Genomic DNA, 18,787 nt, shown 5'->3' on the forward strand with positions numbered 1-18,787 from the left:
TCTGCCTCGTTGCTGCTGTGAAATAAATGAGCTGTGGGGTCACAACCACACTGCAGAAACTTAAGATAACAGGCATGGAATGACTCTGAAGGAACTTTCTGCTGCGTTTCCACACAGCTTGAGGGCCTGAGCACTACAATCCCCCAACTGGTAGAGATTACAGAGCTTGATCTGAAACAAGTGTCTGTCACGGTCTCATCTGAAGTCAAGGGGCACTGTGCAAAGCTAAACATTCCCAATACTGTTTTCAGATTTTACTGTGATTGGAAAGGAAGGCCTGCAACACGTTGTCTGATGAAGGAAATTTGTTTAGTGAGAGAAAATCATCATCAAAAGTTAAGAGAAGATGGCACGAAAAGGCACACTGGCTTCTGTAAGCTGATCTGTTCACCTGCACCCTCTGCCATGGGGCTGTGGCACACCTGAAACACCATGGGATAAAGGGCAGAAACTTGCCATGATCTGAGCCTTCAACCAACTGGATGAAGAAGGAAGATCCCACCTCCAGTCTCAGCAAGACATATTAATGTGTTAACCTGAGCATTCTTTGATCCTCTGGTACTTTTAATGAACATCTCCGCACCCTGTGAGAAATGCAGCCCCAGGGATTGAGGAGGGAGGAACATGTGGCACGCTCAGCACCTCACACTTCTCTGGAGCCTGCTGAGCAATCCCAAAGGGAAGTTGCCATGGCATAGGATCTCCTCTTGGCCAATAAGAGTCACTGAAGGCCTACATTAACTGGCACACACTTCAGTTGTGAGAAAGCCAGAAGTGAGACAACAGACAGCCAAGTCACCTGCCCACTGCAGCCCCATCAAGAGACAGGCAGGAAAGTGTTGACTTGATGGCCACAGACTGATGTGCTGACAGCTTTAAACATCTCTTTATGCAGTCTGTCACCTTAATTACACTGAATGGTCAGGAACTGGAAAACAATTAGAGTCCTGAGTACAGGTACTAATGGAAATGTTATAAAAGAGAGTGAGAAACAGCATAGTTGGAAACTCTGCTAAAAATATCTTTGTGAGCTTTCCTGGGGTTTATTTCCTCCAGGACATCAGGTGCCAAAAAGGCCCAAGACCAGATTTCTGTTTGTTTTCTAGGATTTCAGAGAGCACTACACCCCCAAATCTCAGAAGGAAAAGTCCAGAAGAAAATTTCCCTTAAATAGCCATTAACTCAGGCTTGAAGGCTGCAGGATTGTCCATCTCGGCCAACTTGACTCAAGAATTTCAGCTAAATACAACAAACCATCACCACCCATGGCAAAGTCACTTTCTTCCAATCCCACCATTCTCAGCTGCCTGGATCCTTCTCTGTTTTTCAGCCACCATGGCAAGATAACATCTAAGGCTAACTCATGTGGGTGCACTGATTGGCGAGCAGCTCCCCATGAGCCAGCAGTGTCCTCATGCAGCCCAGGAGGCAGCTGTGTGCTGGGCTGCATCCAGAGGAGTGTGGTCAGCAGGGCAAAAGAGTGGATTCTGCCCCTGGACTCTGCTCTGCTGAGACCCACCTCCAATCCTGCCTCCACTTCTGGTGTCCCCAGCACAAGAAGGACACAGAGCTGTTGGAGTGAGTCCAGAGGAGGCCACAACTCTGTGTGCCTCATAGCACTTCTGCTATGAGGACAGGCTGACGGAGCTGGGATTGCTCAGCCTGGAGAAGAGAAGATGCTGGGGGGAACCTTAGAGCTGCCTGCCAGCTCCTGAAGAGACCCTACAGGAAGGCTGCAGAGGTACTTTTCCTGAGGGTGTCTAGAGACAGGACAAGGGGGAATGGTTTGAAGCTGAGGCAGAGCAGGGTTAGACTATATCTGAGGGAGAAGTTCTTCAGTATGAGGGTGGTGAGACTCTGGAATAGGCTGTCCAGGGAGGCTGTGGCTGCCTCCTCCCTGGGGGTGTTGAAGGCCAGGCTGGATGAGGTCTTGAGCAGCTGAGTCTAGTTGCAAGGTGTCCCTGCCCATGGTGGGGAGGTTGGGGCAGATGATCTCTGGGGTCCCTTCCAACTTAAACCTTCTATGATTCTACAGTTTCAATGGTCCCCTTTTGCCTGAAGGAATTCTTTTCATAATACATCATCATTCACCTCTTTGTTATCTGTGATTCTGTGACTACTACAAGCAGAATCATAAATAAATACCAAAAAGGGAAATTAATGCACTATCACTCCAGGAAATGCCCAATTACTGGGGTTGATGACTTTATTCTTCCATTCCACTGGGCACCATGCTGTGAATTCATTAAATACCTCACAGGATTTCAGAAAAGCATAGCTGTAAATCCCACAGATTAAATGCCCCACCAAATTAAGATAGTGGCTTGTCAATACATTTAAGATTCTTGGCTTGCCACTACATTTCTGCCTGATTATTCACCTGAAAACATAATTAGCTGGTAGAAACATTTCAGCTTCCATGCATTTGTTGGCCCTTGCTCTGACTCCCACGCTCAGCAGTCCTCTCCTACCAGAGCAGATGCAGCTTCTCATTGACTTAAACTGTTTGTCTTCCACAAATCTCCTGGCCCAGCTTCATCATTTAATCATCACTAGATTACAATTTGTGGTATTGTTGGCACAACGCCTGTTGTTCTCAAGAAGAGATGAATGCTGAATAACCCTTGCCTCTCTGAAAGAAACTTGAGGGGTTTCTTCCTGCTGTTGGAGTGAACATCCTAGGCAGACAGAGCTGTCAAATACTCGTATAACAATAAGATTATCCTCCAGTTTTAACATGATTAGACTGGGTTACCAAAGTTCTGAGCATAGTTTGTCTGATTATCACATTTCTTTCCTTCTATAAAGGTTTCTAAAGTGCCTTGTTTACATTAGACTAGACTAGAATAGGATAGACCAGGTTGGAAAAGACCTTCGAGATCATTGAGTCCAACCTATAATCTAACACCATCCAATCAACTAAACCATGGCACCAAGCACCCCATCAGGTCTCTTCCTAAACACCTGCAGTGATGGTGACTCCACCACCTCCCTGGGCAGCACATTCCAATGGGCAATCACTCTGTGAAGAACTTCTTCCTAACATCCAGCCAAAACCTTCCCTGGTGCAGCTTGAGACTGTGTCCTCTTGTTCTGGTGCTGGTTGCCTGGGAGAAGAGACCAACCCCCACCTGGCTACAACCTCCCTTCAGGTAGTTGTAGACAGCAATAAGGTCTCCCCTGAGCCTCCTCTTCTCCAGCCTAAGCAACCGCAGCTCTCTCAGCCTCTCCTCCTAGGGCTTGTGCTCCAAACCCCTCCCCAGCTTTGTTGCCCGTCTCAGGACACATTTCAGCAACTCAACATCTTTCCTAAACTGAGGGGCCCAGAACTGGACACAGGACTCAGGGTGTGGCCTAACCAGTGCTGAGTACAGCTACATGCTGTTCTGAAGATCATCACTGAGGCCAAACTAACAAGGAATGAAGAGGTCTTTTGTACACTTCCCTGTGCTGGCAAAGGCTTGACTAAAAGAATAACCACAAGAACAGGCCAACAGCTGTGTTTGGATCAAGGTGAGACAGCTTGAAGATGTAGCTTCAGTGGCACTGACCCCAGGGTGACTCTCTTAAGCTAATAAGGATGAGTGTAAACAGGCAGGGAGCAGAAACAAACAGTGCATTGTTTATCTGAGCAATTAACTAATTAATCAGCAATCTTTGAATAGTGAATTCACTGCTCTGGATCCACCCACACTGTTAAAAGAGCCTGGTTAAAGCATCCTGGGCCACAAAACACAGTCTGCTGGTGGATGTGCCACCAGAAGAAAGCAAGCTTCATGAGTTGAGTAAGTCCCTCATTATAAACCCTTTGCTCAGCTGCCATCAGTCACTGAGTCCCTCAACAGCTGCTGAGATGTGAGGGTGGAGACCTCGCAGCCTCCCCATGCCTCAGCCCTACACAGGCAGAGGAACCAGCTGGAAGTGAGGCACCATCACCTAGATCATCACAGGCTCCAAGCACTCCATGGGGACCAGCTTTGAAGGGCTGCCCAGAAGCCAAAAGAAACAACCTTCTTTCCCATTAAACAGATTGGTGGATTTCTTTTGTTCTGATGAAAATGGAACTATGCTAAGAGAAAAAGACAAATAACACCATAAATAAAAGAAAATAAACTACCACTCAAAAGACGTGCCTGAGATGAGGCTCTACTCCCTGCTCCAGGCTCAGAATGGAGCAAAAGGGCCCTAAAAATCCCAGATTTACTGGTGAGTGGAGTGAAAGCAGCTCAGAATAAAGCAAAAGGGAGCCCAAAAGCCCCAGATTCACTGGTGCTGCCCCTCAGCATTTCCTCAGGAGGTGAAGAAGGAAAGCTCTTTGACACCAGCAGGATTACCCACTACCTCACCTACTGTGTTTGTGCTTGCACTTCCCCATATTATTTCCTTTCTTGTTTCCTTCCTCTTTCCCATAGGAAGGCATTCTATTTCTGTGCTAGTGCTGTGCCATGATTGTGCTATTTTTACAGCTCTGTTTTGGTACTTTGAGTTGTTATGAATTGAGGAGGAGGTGACTGACTGACAGCAAGGTTTTCCTCTGGTCTTTTCTGACACTAGTGCCCTGGACTGCTCAGGCAGGCATTCAGATGAGAGATGGGAGGAAAAACTGGTGACAGTAAATGCAGAAGGTGGAGGAGGCTGGCAAAATAAATAATTCATGCAAAAAAAGCAAACCTTCTACCACAGAGCGAGCTGGCATCACAATGTGACATTCTACACACAGCATGTTTAGTGGAGCCAACAAGGAGAAGCATGGCAGCTCCAAGACATCTCACAAATGAGTTGACTGCAGCAGCTCAGCAGTGCACACTGAGAAAGACCGAGACCCATGACCCAAACTGACACATAGATGCTACACAGAAAGTGCCCCAATGTCCTAGGTGGGCTTTTACTCTTCCTTCTTCCCCATGTGACTCAAAGGAGACCTGAAAGAATCTCCCCCTTCTCTCCCTGTATCTTTTCAATCTCAGCAATGTCAGGAATGCCATATCCTGTTTTCTTTGGTTTTGCTGGGGGGCCTTCTGGGTGCTTCAGGCCATGTTTAAAGAGCTTCATTGTCCAGAAGAACCTCATTAGTCATGGACAATGAAAGCATATTAATAGCAACAGCAACAATATGCAAACAAAGAGTCAGGATAGCTCTTGAAGCTTTTTCTTTTCTCCAATGTTAAGGATCCCTCACTTCAGTCTTGTGATAACCTCACTTTATTACTCAGGGGCAGCTTCTCTGTTTGCAGAACTGCAGTTTCTAGTGTAAACACCCTTCCCAGGACCCCTCTTCTGCTCCTCTTTCAAGGCTTTTACAATCCATCACAAAATGGTAAGAGAGATCCCATTTCTGTCCCTTTAAAAATCAGTTTTCACTTTTAAAGCCAAGACTAGCCTTGAAACAGCCCAGGCAAACTGAAGTGATGCCACAGGAAGTTTGGGAAGTGAAGACCATCAGCATTCTCCTGTGGATGAACTTCCCACAGCAACAGAACAGCCTGGCTGAGGCTGCTGAACTGTGATGAAAAGAAGCAGAACAGATTTGCTTCCAGAGGAGAGAGAGTCAAACCAGGCAGACTTAAACCAGCTCCAACATTCTGACTCTTACAATGCTACAAACAGGCCTCTTCAATAACTCCCCAGAGAAGCTCTGATGTTACAAACTCAGTAAATCTGAAAGCATGTCAGGTAAACTAATAAAGCAGAATTAAAGGCAACCTAAAAAGGAAGAGTTTGTGTAGCAGAATGAAAACATGAAAGGGAAAGAAAGGCCCCAATGAAGTCTCTGCCTTGGAGCAATGTCTTAGCATTCTCTGCTTTTCTGTAAGGGATCAAAGCCACCAAGGGTTTATATATAGCTCAGCATCCCTTTGGACAGCAAAACACAACTCAGCAACACAACCAAGGCAATCCCTCCTGCAACACAACGTGGTTCCAATTAAGAAAGAATGCCAAGATGAAGGAGACCTTACAAGTTCAATAAGCTGAGAGCATTCAGTTTTGGGGAGTGAGGGAAAGGGTTAAAGTTTTTATTGAAAAGCTTCACATGTTTTATGTTAATGTAACCAGTTAAGCCCTTTCTTGCCTTTCTGATCATGTCTTTTGACAGGAGAGGGGGTATTTGTTTTGTCTGATTTTAACTCTCAGGAGAGCAAGCTAGAGCTATCCAAACATGACTCTTTCTTCTGACCTCTACCTTCCAAAAGGAGCAGTCCAAGGATGATGCTTTTTCCAGAGAATGGCAGGACAAAAATTCCCTTTCTGATGGGAAAATCTTACCTGGGTAATCATTCTTGTCTACATCTGAGTCTCCTCTCAGAGTGAAGCCAAATCCTGAAGGCATGGACTGTGAGGCCCAGGCTCCACTGAGAACCTGGGAAGGGTTAGACTTTAACCCCTTACTGTATCCATTGTAAATGAGCACTTTCCCTCTTCTGTCTTCTCCTGCAAAGGGTGCACCAACAGCAATGTCTGCAGGACAACAAAGGATAAAGAAAGAATTGGCACCACTAAAATACAGCAAACATTATGCCATTGAAGGGGAAAAAAAAAAAGACATAAATGGCTTTTGCTACACCCATGCAAGGAAGAACCCCAAGGCTCTGTACTGCTGTATGGATTCTAGTTTTAAGGCAAATACAGCAAATGTTTGTAGTGACTTTTCTGTGTCAATCTCCTGTGCCAAAAGCTAATAAGAACATGCCATGAAGGGGTAATTGCCTTATGCTGAGCAGCCAGTCCACACTGCATTCCTCTGCCACATTTGCAGGGCATTTCATAAGCATGACAATTCCAATGATCCAGTAAATGCCTGCTTCTAATTCCATTATTTTAAACAAATTTCCCTTGATTTCATTTATTGCCTATTAATAAGGATCAGCTGGTAGAGAAAATTAATTTTCTTTTTCCAGATAAAATATTCAACACAGACATAAAAAAACCCCAAACAACCTCCACCCTGCTTCAATCATCCAGTGCTTTGGCATGCCAAAGAGAACAATGGAATTTAATGTTTACATCTACATCAACCCAACACCTTATGGAGAAAAAATGATAAGTTTCTGCCTCAGAAATATTCCCAGGAGGCCTTGGGCACTGGGCAGTTAAGCAGAGCAGAACTCATAATGCTCTTCTCGGTTCCTGCAAATGGGATGTAGAGAATGGTGTCTAGACTGAGCTGCAGCAGCCACCCCAGCTGAGCCAGCCATTGGAAAACACTAGAGGAGGATGTGTAGCTACAGCTTTCATCTTCAAGTTCTCATCTAGGAAGTGGTGCTGGGCTCCTTTTGTTAAACTTGATTTCAGCACCTGGGATTTGTTCCTTCACTCCAAAGGCAGGAGCACACCAAAGGTCTGGCACCTTCAGTTAGACAGCAGAAGACTTTGGCTCTAGATTCTTCTCAGCCTTTTCCACACAGTGAGGGAGAAAAGCAAGAATGTGTCCTCCCCCCCTACCAGAATGCTGGAGAGCAGGGACACCAACAGTCCCTGTCCAGAAAAGCTGAAGGCATCTGCTGTTGCTCACAGGTGGAGAACAAGAAGTCTCCACCGTGGAGTCCAGCTGGGTCCATGACAGGATTCCAGGACAAGCCAGTGGGGATATTCTCAGCTGGCACAATCCAGTGGCTTTTTCCCACAGGAGGCTATTCTGATTTTGTGCACCCTCAACCTCAAGACAACCCTGTGGCTCCTGACATGATTCATCTCTTGCACAGGAACCACGCATGTGTCCTGAAGTCCAGTGTCTAGAGCACCATGAAAAGCAGCCCTGAGGTTAAGGAGGGGCTAAGTCCATTCATTTTTTATTAGCAGGCCAACAGCCTTTGAGGCTGCAAGATACATCCCTCAGGAGAAATTGCTTAGGGCTCGAGAGGCAGAGGTGCCTGCTCTGCAGATCTCTAACATCCTGGAAATAAGTAAGAAAATGAACAGAGGGAAAGCCAAGGTGCTACTGACCACATCTAGGAGGCTAACTCCAGGTCCTCAAGGCTTCTAGACTATCTCATGTAATTAAGCAAATTAGTTTACCTGGGCTGTTTGCTTGGGCTGAGGCTCCAGTTAGCTTACGTGAAAGTTTGGCTGTGTGAATGTGCTATCTGAAGAAAGTCCCATCCTGTGCCTGCTTCTCTCAGTGCTTAAGTATCAGTGGAAGCTGATTCCAAACCACTCCCTCTGTCCTTGTGCAGCTCTTTCACTGTGGGCAGAGAGCTCCCCTGACTGAGCCTCATTCCCTTCTCAAGCCTGCCTGAGCACTGGAGGAGAGAAGGAGAGCTCTGCTTTGAAACCAATGTAATGCCTCAGCTATTCCAATATAATTACAGACATATAACAACAGGTAGCATTTTTATGCAAATGAGCACACTAATATTAATTAAAAACCAGGTCTGTAGCCACCATGACCAGCCCCCTATAGGTAAACTTGGCATGGCTTGGCCCTTGGCATCAGTTTCATTAGCATTAACGTCAATTCTTGTCACTTTTCAAGGCAATTTAGATGCTAAAATTCTGGTTTCAGCCACTGCACAGACACTCAACCATCACTGCTTGGCCATTATGAACTTCAGAGATAGAGATGACAACCTGAGCTGTAACTCACCATTATATCCATCTCGATTGAGGTCTCCAAGGTGTGTGATTGCGCTGCCAAACCTCCCAAACACTTCGGTGCCCGTCAGGAGCTGCGCGTCTTGGAAGAGGAAGGCACCCTCCTGCAGGTACAGGTAAACCTGCCCAACTTCTTTAGGCTTGCTCTCAAATTCACGTTCCATAAAGAGAGGGGCACCAACTAAGATATCATCTAAGCTGGAACAGGCAAACAAAGACCAGTGTCACTGGGAGACTGAGTGCAAGCAACACAGTTCATGCCTTAGGGAAATGGGAAGCTGATGTTAGTACAGCCACAGGCCAGCTGAGGTAAGGAGGCACTACAGGAGTTCTCCTCCAAACACTTAGAATCATAGAATCACAGAATCAATAAGGTTGGAAGAGACCTCAAAGATCATCAAGTCCAACCTGTCATCCAAGACCTCATGACTACTAAACCATGGCACCAAGTGCCACATCCAATCCCCTCTCGAGCACCTCCAGGGATGGTGACTCCACCACCTCCCTGGGCAGCACATTCCAATGCCTAACAACTCTCTCTGTGAAGAACTTTCTCCTCACCTCAAGCCTATACTTCCCCTGGCACAGCTTGAGACTGTGTCCTCTTGTTCTGGTGCTGGTTGCCTGGGAGAAGAGACCAACCCCCTCCTGGCTACAGGACTACCTTCAGGTAGTTGTAGACAGCAATAAGGTCTCCCCTGAGCCTCCTCTTCTCCAGGCTAAACAATCCCAGCTCCCTCAGCCTCTCCTCACAGGGCTTGAGCTCAAGGCCTCTCCCCAGCCTCGCTGCCCTTCTCTGGACACGTTCTAGAGTCTCGATGTCCTTCTTAAATTGAGGGGCCCAGAACTGCTTGGTCAAAGCATGGTCAGAAGGCTGCCCATGGCTGTGGCAACTCCAGTTTTAAGTATCTCCATGGACTGAGACTTCACAAGCTCTCTGAGCAACTGCTTCTAGTATTTTATGACACAGAAAAAAATGACCCGAATGACTAACCCTTACTCTAACCCTACTTTAGGAGCTGCTCAGCTGACACTTTACCACAGCTATACACCATGGTTCTAAGCTACAAAGCATAGAATTTAGTAGAGAATATCTCACCTAAAAGCCTTTTAATCACATTGTAGAGCTTACACACTCTACAAATTGTATTACAGTATAACTAAGGTTGGAAGAGACTCGAGGATCGTCGAGTCCAACTTTGTGACAAAGTACTTCCAGAAATGTTATTTTCCATTAGATTATACAATGTGTTTCCATAAAGGAAACCACAACTCAGAATGTAAGGTCACTCTGGTGCAGTTAGTCAGTGTTTTATAGGTCAGTTTTTACCCCATGGCATCAATAACTAAAAAAGGAAGGAAGCAGAGGCTGACTTGACATCAGAGGTGAGATTTTCCTTTCACACTAAACATCAAAAGTCCTCCTCCACTAATGGAAGATGTTTGTGGCTGGGACAGAACATCAGCTGGAGCAGTTGCCATGGAACTCTAGCAACAAGAAAAAGAGATGATGAATGCTGCTTTTTTTACAAGCTATTGGACACAGGACATGCACTAAAAGCACCCCCCAGGAGCACTGCCGTCAGCCAGAATTCCATTACATCGCAGCCCAGCCATTCCCAGTAAGACTGGGAGCCCACACTGTTATGTGCTGCAGAAGCTGTGGAGTAAAAGATGAGCGTGGCTCCAGGGAGTAGTTTACAAATGAAGGATTGTAAGACTAAGGGAAGGCTTTTATAGAAGTGACAAGGAACCAAAATACTCAGAGCCAGAAAGCTCCCAGTACACTGATGTAAAACAGGTAGCTATGTGGATACCTTTACAACTCCAGTCCTTAGGGCACTATCCAGGGTGCCTAAAATGGTGTCTGGAGAGTGGCAGACCATCCATTATCCACAGTGGCCTAAAATTCCTTCAGCAGAAGCCTAACCCGGAATACAGGGGAGGTAGAAAGCAAGCAGCCAGGAGCTGGAGTCTTGTGCAGGGAGCACAGCATCGCAGCTGCATGTACAGGGTGCTGGGCTCTTTTTCTGGGAAGATTTTTGTTAGAACACATTAGTGACTGGATAAAATGTGTGAAGAGTCCAGGAGCAGGGACAAGATCCCAGAGGTTAGATGGCTCATCTTTTGTGCTGAGGGAAAGGGGAGAGGAAGGCAGACCTCTAAACTACACTGACCAATTTCTCAGGTGGTTATAGGCAGCAGTGTGTCCTGAGACACCCACAGCACTTCCTGTGCCTTCCCTCCAGCTCCTGTCATGTCCCACCTACACCAAAGCCTTCCATTCCTAATTGTTCTTATTCCCCTTTCTCTGTCACTGCTGAGTTCTGTAGGTCAAGAGGAGCTGCCTCAGCAAGACCTCTACAGGAGCAAGCCCTCCCTCAGGCAGTTCTGAGGTTGTGGGCTGGTTTGGTTTTACTGCAGTCACAGCAGTGAACTAGAGTCAGAAAGGAAGGGTTCCTCAGCTGCCCTGCTCTCCCTCATCCTCACTCACTTCTGGTTGCTCTCCAAATGGGTAATAAGCAGCTGCTGCTTATCCTGCTTTATGGCCAGTGGTAACTTCCAGTTCCTGCAGTTTAAAAGTATTCAGACATCAAGGGGGAGGACTCATGGGGGTTTAAGTACCTGTGGAATTAAAATCAGGCATTTTTGTTCATGAAGGAGGATATTACACCTGGCTTTCCAAATGCAGCAGTTGGCACTTACAAGCCTGGAGCTCTGACTCCTTTTAAAAGGCCCGAAGAGCAAAGCAAAAGCTAAAGGCCCTGGACAGCAATATCAAACCATAAAGCTAAAATCCAGTTTGCAGTGGCTTTTTGGTCTGGTTCATTAGCTTTCTTTCACTGCTGCACTGGGATGCTGCAGTTACCATCAATTACACATTCTTTCTGTTCCAGCACAGAGAGGTAACCAGCCAGCATCATTTCCCTCCTGATAAAAGCACAAGCTGACCACCTGCTGAGACTGTAGGCAGTTTCTTTGCATCCTGCCAGGTAATAAAAAGCTGGAGTATGGGAAATGTCAAGAGGTCAAAGTATAACTATGGGAAGCTTTGATACGGGCCAAATGAGAGAGCAGTGAAGAGTTTATTCCACTAGTTTTATTGGACTGTTTCAGCCTAAATCCGTGGTGTTCCCTCTTCCCCTCTTTACTAGGAGTGCAGCCTGCAAGCTGATGGTAAAGCTTGGTTTGCTAAGTTTCACTGTGGATTTCTCATCATGAGCAGTGGGCAACGAAACAGCAGCTCAAGCAATACCCTCAGCTTCCCTCTCCTGCCTACAGTTGTGAGGTGCTGCAGCCAAGGTTTTTCCTAGGATGAGCCTAATTTTGAGCTATGTCCTCAGCCTTATTACAGCCAAGTACCATTCCTACTAATCTTTTCTGCATGTACCTTATCAGGGTTCTTGTACTGATAAGGCCATTGCTACCTCCTTTCATAGAATCATCTGCGTTGGAAGGGAACTCCAAAGATCATCCAGTCCAACCTACCTGAAGTCAGCAGGGACATCATCTGCTAGATCAGGTTGCCCAGAGCCTTGGCCAGCCTCACCTTGAAGGTCTCCAGGGATAGGGCCTCAACGACCCCCTGGACAACTTGTTGCAGCACCCTCAAGGTGCAGAACTTGTTCCTCACATCCAATCTAAATCTGCTCTGCTCTCATTCCAAACCATTGTCCCTCATCCTGTCCCTGCAGGCCTTTGCAAACAGTCCCTCTGCAGCCTTCTTGTAGCCCCTTCAGTTCTCTTAGGTCTGCCTGGACCCTTCTCTTCTCCTGGCTGAACAACCTCACCTCCCTCAGACTGTCCTCCTAGAAGAGCTGCTCCAGCCCCCTGATCATTTCTGTGGCCCTCCTCTGGACCCTCTCCATCAGGTCGATGTCCTTCCTGTGCTGTAGGCTCCAGAGATGGATGCAGCACTGCAGGTGAGGTCCCACCAGAGCAGAGGGACAAAATCCCCTCTCTCCATCTGCTGGCCACGCTGCTTTTTATGCAGCCCAGGATGCTGCACTGAGCTGCACAAGAAACCCAAGTGAATCTGAAGTGGTCATTTCCCTTCTGCTTCCCCCTCCCCCACCCTCTCTGTTTTACTCTTCCTTCCAGATAAATATTTCCATTGACTCCACGTGCAGAGCAGCAAAGCCAGACTGCAGAGCTAATCAGATATGTTTATCATGCAGAACTTTTTGTGTTTTGTTTTCTGTTGGATGTTTGGATCTCAGAGAGAGGCATTCAATTTCTTTTAAGATATAGCCTGGGAGACCACACAGGCCTCAGCAGCAGTTTGACTGGATTATTGACATAAACAGTGGGCTTAGAGATACACAGAACATCTGAGACCTGCCAAGGAACCCCGTGATTCACAGGAAATAACCTGCACACAAGAGAGCTTGCTTCAGTGAGAGCTTGCTTCAGTGAGAGCTTCAACAGCAAGTTCCCTGACAGTCTGTTGTATTGCAGATACTGATTCTCCACCCTTTCACATCAGCAATGGATTGATGGCCTGACTAAATTAATCCTGACTGTACCATAAAAGCAGGAATTCTAAAAAGCTGGGGTACTAGCACAAAATCTGCCCTCAGAAACTTGGGAAGATTTGAGCACTATGAAGCCAGCAGGGAAACTGTTGAAGCTTCTTTATTTGGTTGTTTTGCTTTTGTTTTGGAACTGCAATAATATTTTACCACCTTCTCTTGTACCTCTCACTCTTTAAAGGGTCACCAGCCACTGACCAGAAGCAGTGATTTGGCCCAGGAAAATTGTTTAATACACTGTGTTTAAGAACCTAATAAGAAATAATCACAAGAAGAGAACATGAATTAGACATATCTGAGACAGTTTGCAATAGGCAAGAGTATGACACAGCTCTAAATATAATCCTGACTCACCTTTGTGCAAGCTTCCAAGACTTTGAGCTCAGGAATCTTTATCTGCTTGCTAGAAAGCTAGAATCACAGAATGGCTCAGGTTGGAAGAGACCCCCAAGCTCATCTGCTCCAACCTCCCCACCATGGGCAGGGACACCTCTCAACGAGACTCAGCTACTCAAGGACTTGTCCAACCCCCAGAGTGGTGTATCAATATTCACTTACTAAAATCCTGACCTTCCAACAATGTTTCATCAGACAAAGGGCTTAGCTCAGCAGGGCCTGGAATCCTCGTGTGCCTCAGGTACAACCCTGGGCGCTGAGCCACACTCTTCCCCAGGCAAGCACAAAGCCTGTCCTGACAGCCATGGGCCACACACACCTCTTGGTCCTCTGGATGATGAAAAGGGATGGAAAACCAGCAGGTTCTTATGGTATTGGGAAGATTTACCATGGAGAAGTGAAGCTATGAGAGAAGACTGACCTACTTCTGAGAACAGGAGAGGGAACTCTTGACTCTCACCTGTCTCCTCCTAGAAGTAGCTACCACTGCTTATTTGCTGTGCTTCTGCCTGTAGCTATTTTCTAAGCCTTTGGATGTTCCTGCTCTGCCACACTGCTTTGAATTTAGGTTCAGGAAGATCAACTGAGCCAAACTAGGCCTGCAAACACCTGTGCCATGGTGACTGCACAAAGATAAGCCTACATGAACAACAAGAACAGAATGGCTGAGAAACCAAGCACCTGAAAACTCTCTGCTTGGTAATCAGTATCAGGCATTGCTTCTAGGAGTGTTCAGGGGAGCTGAATGGATTTGGTAACCTACCCATCATTGTTGACATCAGCTACTGCAACTGTGTACCCAAAATAAGATGCCATCTGGAAACAAAAAACAAGAGACAGGCTTTCAGATCAGACTGCAGTTTCAAAGGGCTTTCTTTCGGCTAATCTTTGTTTCTATGGTCATTCATTCTAAAAATGAAACAATTTCACACGTATGATTGAAGCTATGTTAATGAAGTAACATTCTCTAGAGACAGAGTATTTCATCACACAGTTGCCTGACATTACCTGTTCACCAGTGAAATTCTGGATAAAGGTCAAGTCTGAAGAATTAATAATTGAGACCTGAAAACAGAAGAAGATGGAAAGTTTCAAGCACACATGGAGATGCTACAGCAAAACATCACTGCAAGCCAGTCTGATGCATTGAAAGATGGTCCAAGGAGCCAAGAAAATAAAACCAAACCAGTTGTTTTCTGTCTGTCTCACCAGAGCTTTCCTGTATGATCTTGAACAAACCACTGAGGCTTTATGAGTCTCAGGTCTCCCAAGAATAAAACGTGGAAAACATTCTTTCTGCTCTCACTGGACACGGAACAGCAGCAAATCTCACACTATCAGCTCATCAGGGACTGCAGGAAAACACAACCTTAAACCAGGAACAGCCACATCCACGGGCACAGGCAGACAGAAATACCACACCTTGCTTCTGAAAACTGCTGTGAGGCAGTTTCAGAGACACAAGGAGTTTGGAGTCCCCCAAAGCAGAGAATGTGCCTGTGGCTGGGATCTCTGTCTGCCAGCCAGCTTAGTTCTGGAACCTTTCCCTACAAGGTAAAAGCTGTATCCACACCTGGATATTGTTGGCTCCCTTTGCTTCTTACTGCACCTTGTGACTTGCTGCACCTGCCATTTGGTCTGTACACTGAGAGCACTGGAAATAAACACTGGGGAGGGATAATATGAACTAGGACTTCGCTCCACTGTGGACACAGCACTGCACATAAGATATGCTAGGCTTAGGCAGGCAGAGGGGTAATGGTCATGTTCAAAGCATGCTAATGATTGCCTGTTGCTAACAGACTTCAGAAGAGACCAAGAACTTAATATTCAAAGCTCAAATTGGCAAGGTAAGCCTGAGGGTGAAGTCAGGGGCAGTTTTCTCTGATTATGACGTTTAGGACCAAAGAGACAGAAAATGTAACACAGCCTTTAACCTTCCACAGAGTCTAACAGCTTCTCACTCCAAAAAGGATAAAATGTGGGTCCAGTACATACATAGCCAAAGTTCTGTGCTCCCCTTGGGACTCCAGCAACCAACTCTGCAAGGAGAAATAATCCACAATGAACTGCTTCTGCTGTCCCAGTGGTGCATGCAACCTCTACCCCATACCCTTTCCAGATACCCAGCCCTCAGCATTTTGATTCATTATCTGTACCACAAACACCTGTAAATCACTTTCAAGACAGTTAACACATAGCATTTTATCAGTCATTCGGTGCATATTAGATCTGAACTGCTGAATACACTCCCCCAGGGATCTCTTTCTGCATAGCACTGCTTAGCACAGCACAGTAATAAAGCCCTCAGGACAAGCCAGCTCATTACCTGCCAGTTGTGCATTGATGGGACCACAATCACTTGAGGCTCTGGCCAGCCTGATCTAGTGTGGGGTGTCCCTGCCCATGGCAGGGGGATTGGAACTAGATGATCCTTGTGATCCCTTCCAACCCTGACTGATAACTATGATACTATGACATCACACAGAGAGCACAGAAGCTAAACACAACTGTCCTTACAAACACTCATTTTCTTTCTGCCTGCACAACAGTTTATCTCATCTGTCATCTCATTTGATGCCATGATACTAAGAAGCATTCCCTTTTCCTAATCCCAGGGAGTAGCTGAACACTCCATCCTGCTGTAGAATCTCTCCCTCTAGCCCATGTTTTAATAAAAAGAACTCAATTCCTCTGTCTCCTGCTGTTAAATGTAAGGCCAGGGAAGGGGAACAAGCCCAGAGAACTTGTTCTCACTGCATTATGCCTGTGAAGCAGAATATAAGATATGAAAAGGGTCAGGTAATGAACTGCCCCAGGCACCTCATCCTTACAGGCAGCTTGGGAAACTCTCCCAAGGCCAAGAGGCAGGGCTCTGTCCAGAAACAGCTGAATGTTATCTCCTGAAGCTTTCTGTGGGCAGCCGTAAGTCTGCTTTCAGCACACAGAGACCCTTTCAACCCACGCTGCATCTGCCCAGCCAGAAGTCCAGCAGGCTCTGAGCAGGTGAGTACTTTGAATATGGTCTGGCAGGCAGCACAGAACCACACTGTTGGCTCCACTCATCACTACTGGGCACCAAACCTGCTAAATGCAGTGAGCCTGGAGGCCTCCACCTACCCTGCTCTCATGGCTCTGACTGCTGAGCAGATGCACGGGCACAATGCCATAAGAGATTCAGACTCTGGGTTAACTTCTGCTCTGTTATGCTAGACCTTCTGAGGAACTATCTGCCTCTGAGGCAGCTTGAGTCTCACCACTGTTTCAAGTGTACAAAGAGCTATATTCCTGCACAGAGCCCCAAAAGGAGGAATTTCATAGGTGCAAATGGTTGCCATTCAGAGCTACAGCTTCTTACCTTGTTCAGAATCCCCAGTAAATTCCCCAGCAGCCACTGAGTATCCTGTTTAAACACAAATTACAAGCAAAACACTTGGTAAACCACATCCCTCAAAACCCATGCAAACCCAAGCAGATTTGACTGTTCAGATTTGACCATCAGAATGCATATTTTCCAGCAGCAGTATACTAAAGCTGTGTGGGGAAAAGGAAAATTGTTTATCACATTATTATGACTAAATTAACTGTAGGTCTGGATGCATACTAAATCTCTCCCTTTTCTCCAAAAAAAAACCCCCAGCTTCTAAATCATTCATTCTTAACAATTTCTCTGGCAAACCAGCAGACACTCCATCACTGCTCTGGAGTGTGTGTGTCCCATGTTAGCTCTGTCTGGAAGCCACATTTCCAGAGATGCAGATTAGCAGCTCCTGGGGCTTTAGCAAACCTGAGAGATCACAGAATCACAGAATGTTAGGGGCTGAAAGGGACCTTGAAAGCTCATCCAGTCCAACCCCCCTGCCAGAGGAGGATCACCTGGAGTAGATCACACAGGAATGCACCCAGGCAGGTTTTGAGTATCTCCAGAGAAGACAACTCCACAACCCCCCTGAGCAGCCTGTTCCAGTGTTCTGTCACACTCACAGTGAGAAAAATTTTCCTCATGTTTCCATGGAATTTCCTATGCCTCAACTTCCACCCATTGCCCCTTGTCCTGGCACTTGGCATCACTGAGCAGAGCCTGACTCCATCCTCTTGGCACTCACCCTTCATGTATTTATCAGCATTAATGAGGTCACCCCTTACTCTCCTCCCTCCAAACTGAAGAGTCCCAGCTCCCTCAGTCTCTCCTCGTAAGGAAGATCTTCCACTCCCCTAATCATTTTTGTGGCTCTGCACTGGACCCTGAGGTCTTTCTTGAACCAAGGGGCCAAGAGCTGGACACAATACTCCAGATGTGGCCTCACCAGGGCAGAGGGGGTGGAGAACTTCTCTAGACCTACTAACCCCAGCCCTTCTGATCCACCCCAGAATGGCACTGGCCTTCTTGGCCACAAGAGGATATTGCTGGCTCATGGTCAACCTTCCATCCACAGGACCCCCAGGTCCTTTTCCCCTTCACTGCTCTCCAGCAGGTCAGTCCCCAGCCTATACTGATCCAAGGGGTTGTTCTTTCCCAGGTGCAAAACTCTCCATTTGCCCTTGTTGAATTTTATTCAGTTTCTCCCTGCCCAACTCTCCAGCCTGTCTTAAGTCTTGCTGAATGGCAGCACAACCCTCCGGTGTGGCTGACAGTGCACCCTTAGCTACTGACCAGGGGCAAGACATTTGGATTGGATTAGGGACTGATGAACCCAATTCATGGGCAAGAGATGAGAAGATGCATCTCTGCTTTCACATTCACTGCACCTTTTGTTCTTTGCAATCATGTGAAGAAAAACATTTTTACCTGCAGGAGCCACATGAACATCATGCAAACTCTTAGGCATCACTACTAATTAAAGGCACCTAAAGAGTCTTCATTCTATTTACTGCATAACATCTTCCAAGTGATTTTTGTTATTGCTTCCTTCAGCTGTATCTTTTAAACAGCAGTGAGAATGAACTGGGCATTTAGGCAGTGATGTACAAAATGCTGTAGAACTGAGTCTTCTTTTACCTATTCAAAATTGAAGCAGTCTTTGATTATTTTAAACTCAACCAATCATCCTGGAATGAAAATAAATACATATATGTATATATAAAGGGGGGAAATTTGCATTTCTGCTTAATTATTTAAGAGCAAATAACAGGAAACCTAATGATCCAGTTAAGACTTCAACCTTCAAGCATGCATAATGTTAATAATGTTCATAATCCCACTGAGGTAACCAGCAAGCTACTGGTTTGTGGTTGTGCTTAAGGCAAAAGAAGTTTAAAATCTCTCACAA

The 18,787-nt window shown here is 46.2% G+C and overlaps 1 protein-coding gene across 1 annotated transcript in view; it reads right to left on the reverse strand.

Moving 5' to 3' along the window:
- The window catches only part of ITGA8 (integrin subunit alpha 8), a 91,685-nt gene that overhangs the window by 53,132 nt on the left and 19,766 nt on the right, over positions 1-18,787 (reverse strand). Inside the window, exons 8-13 of the mRNA XM_068156971.1 lie at positions 16,876-16,920; positions 15,516-15,559; positions 14,526-14,582; positions 14,281-14,333; positions 8,582-8,787; positions 6,265-6,456 (exon numbers count right to left, since the gene is read on the reverse strand). Of these exons, the coding sequence (XP_068013072.1) occupies positions 6,265-6,456; positions 8,582-8,787; positions 14,281-14,333; positions 14,526-14,582; positions 15,516-15,559; positions 16,876-16,920 (597 nt within the window). The remainder of the gene's footprint in view (positions 1-6,264; positions 6,457-8,581; positions 8,788-14,280; positions 14,334-14,525; positions 14,583-15,515; positions 15,560-16,875; positions 16,921-18,787) is intronic.

The sequence above is a fragment of the Melanerpes formicivorus genome, unplaced genomic scaffold (assembly GCF_026170545.1).
Source record: "Melanerpes formicivorus ecotype bairdi unplaced genomic scaffold, bMelFor1.0.p_v2 SCAF_35, whole genome shotgun sequence".
NCBI classification, from domain to species: domain Eukaryota; kingdom Metazoa; phylum Chordata; class Aves; order Piciformes; family Picidae; genus Melanerpes; species Melanerpes formicivorus.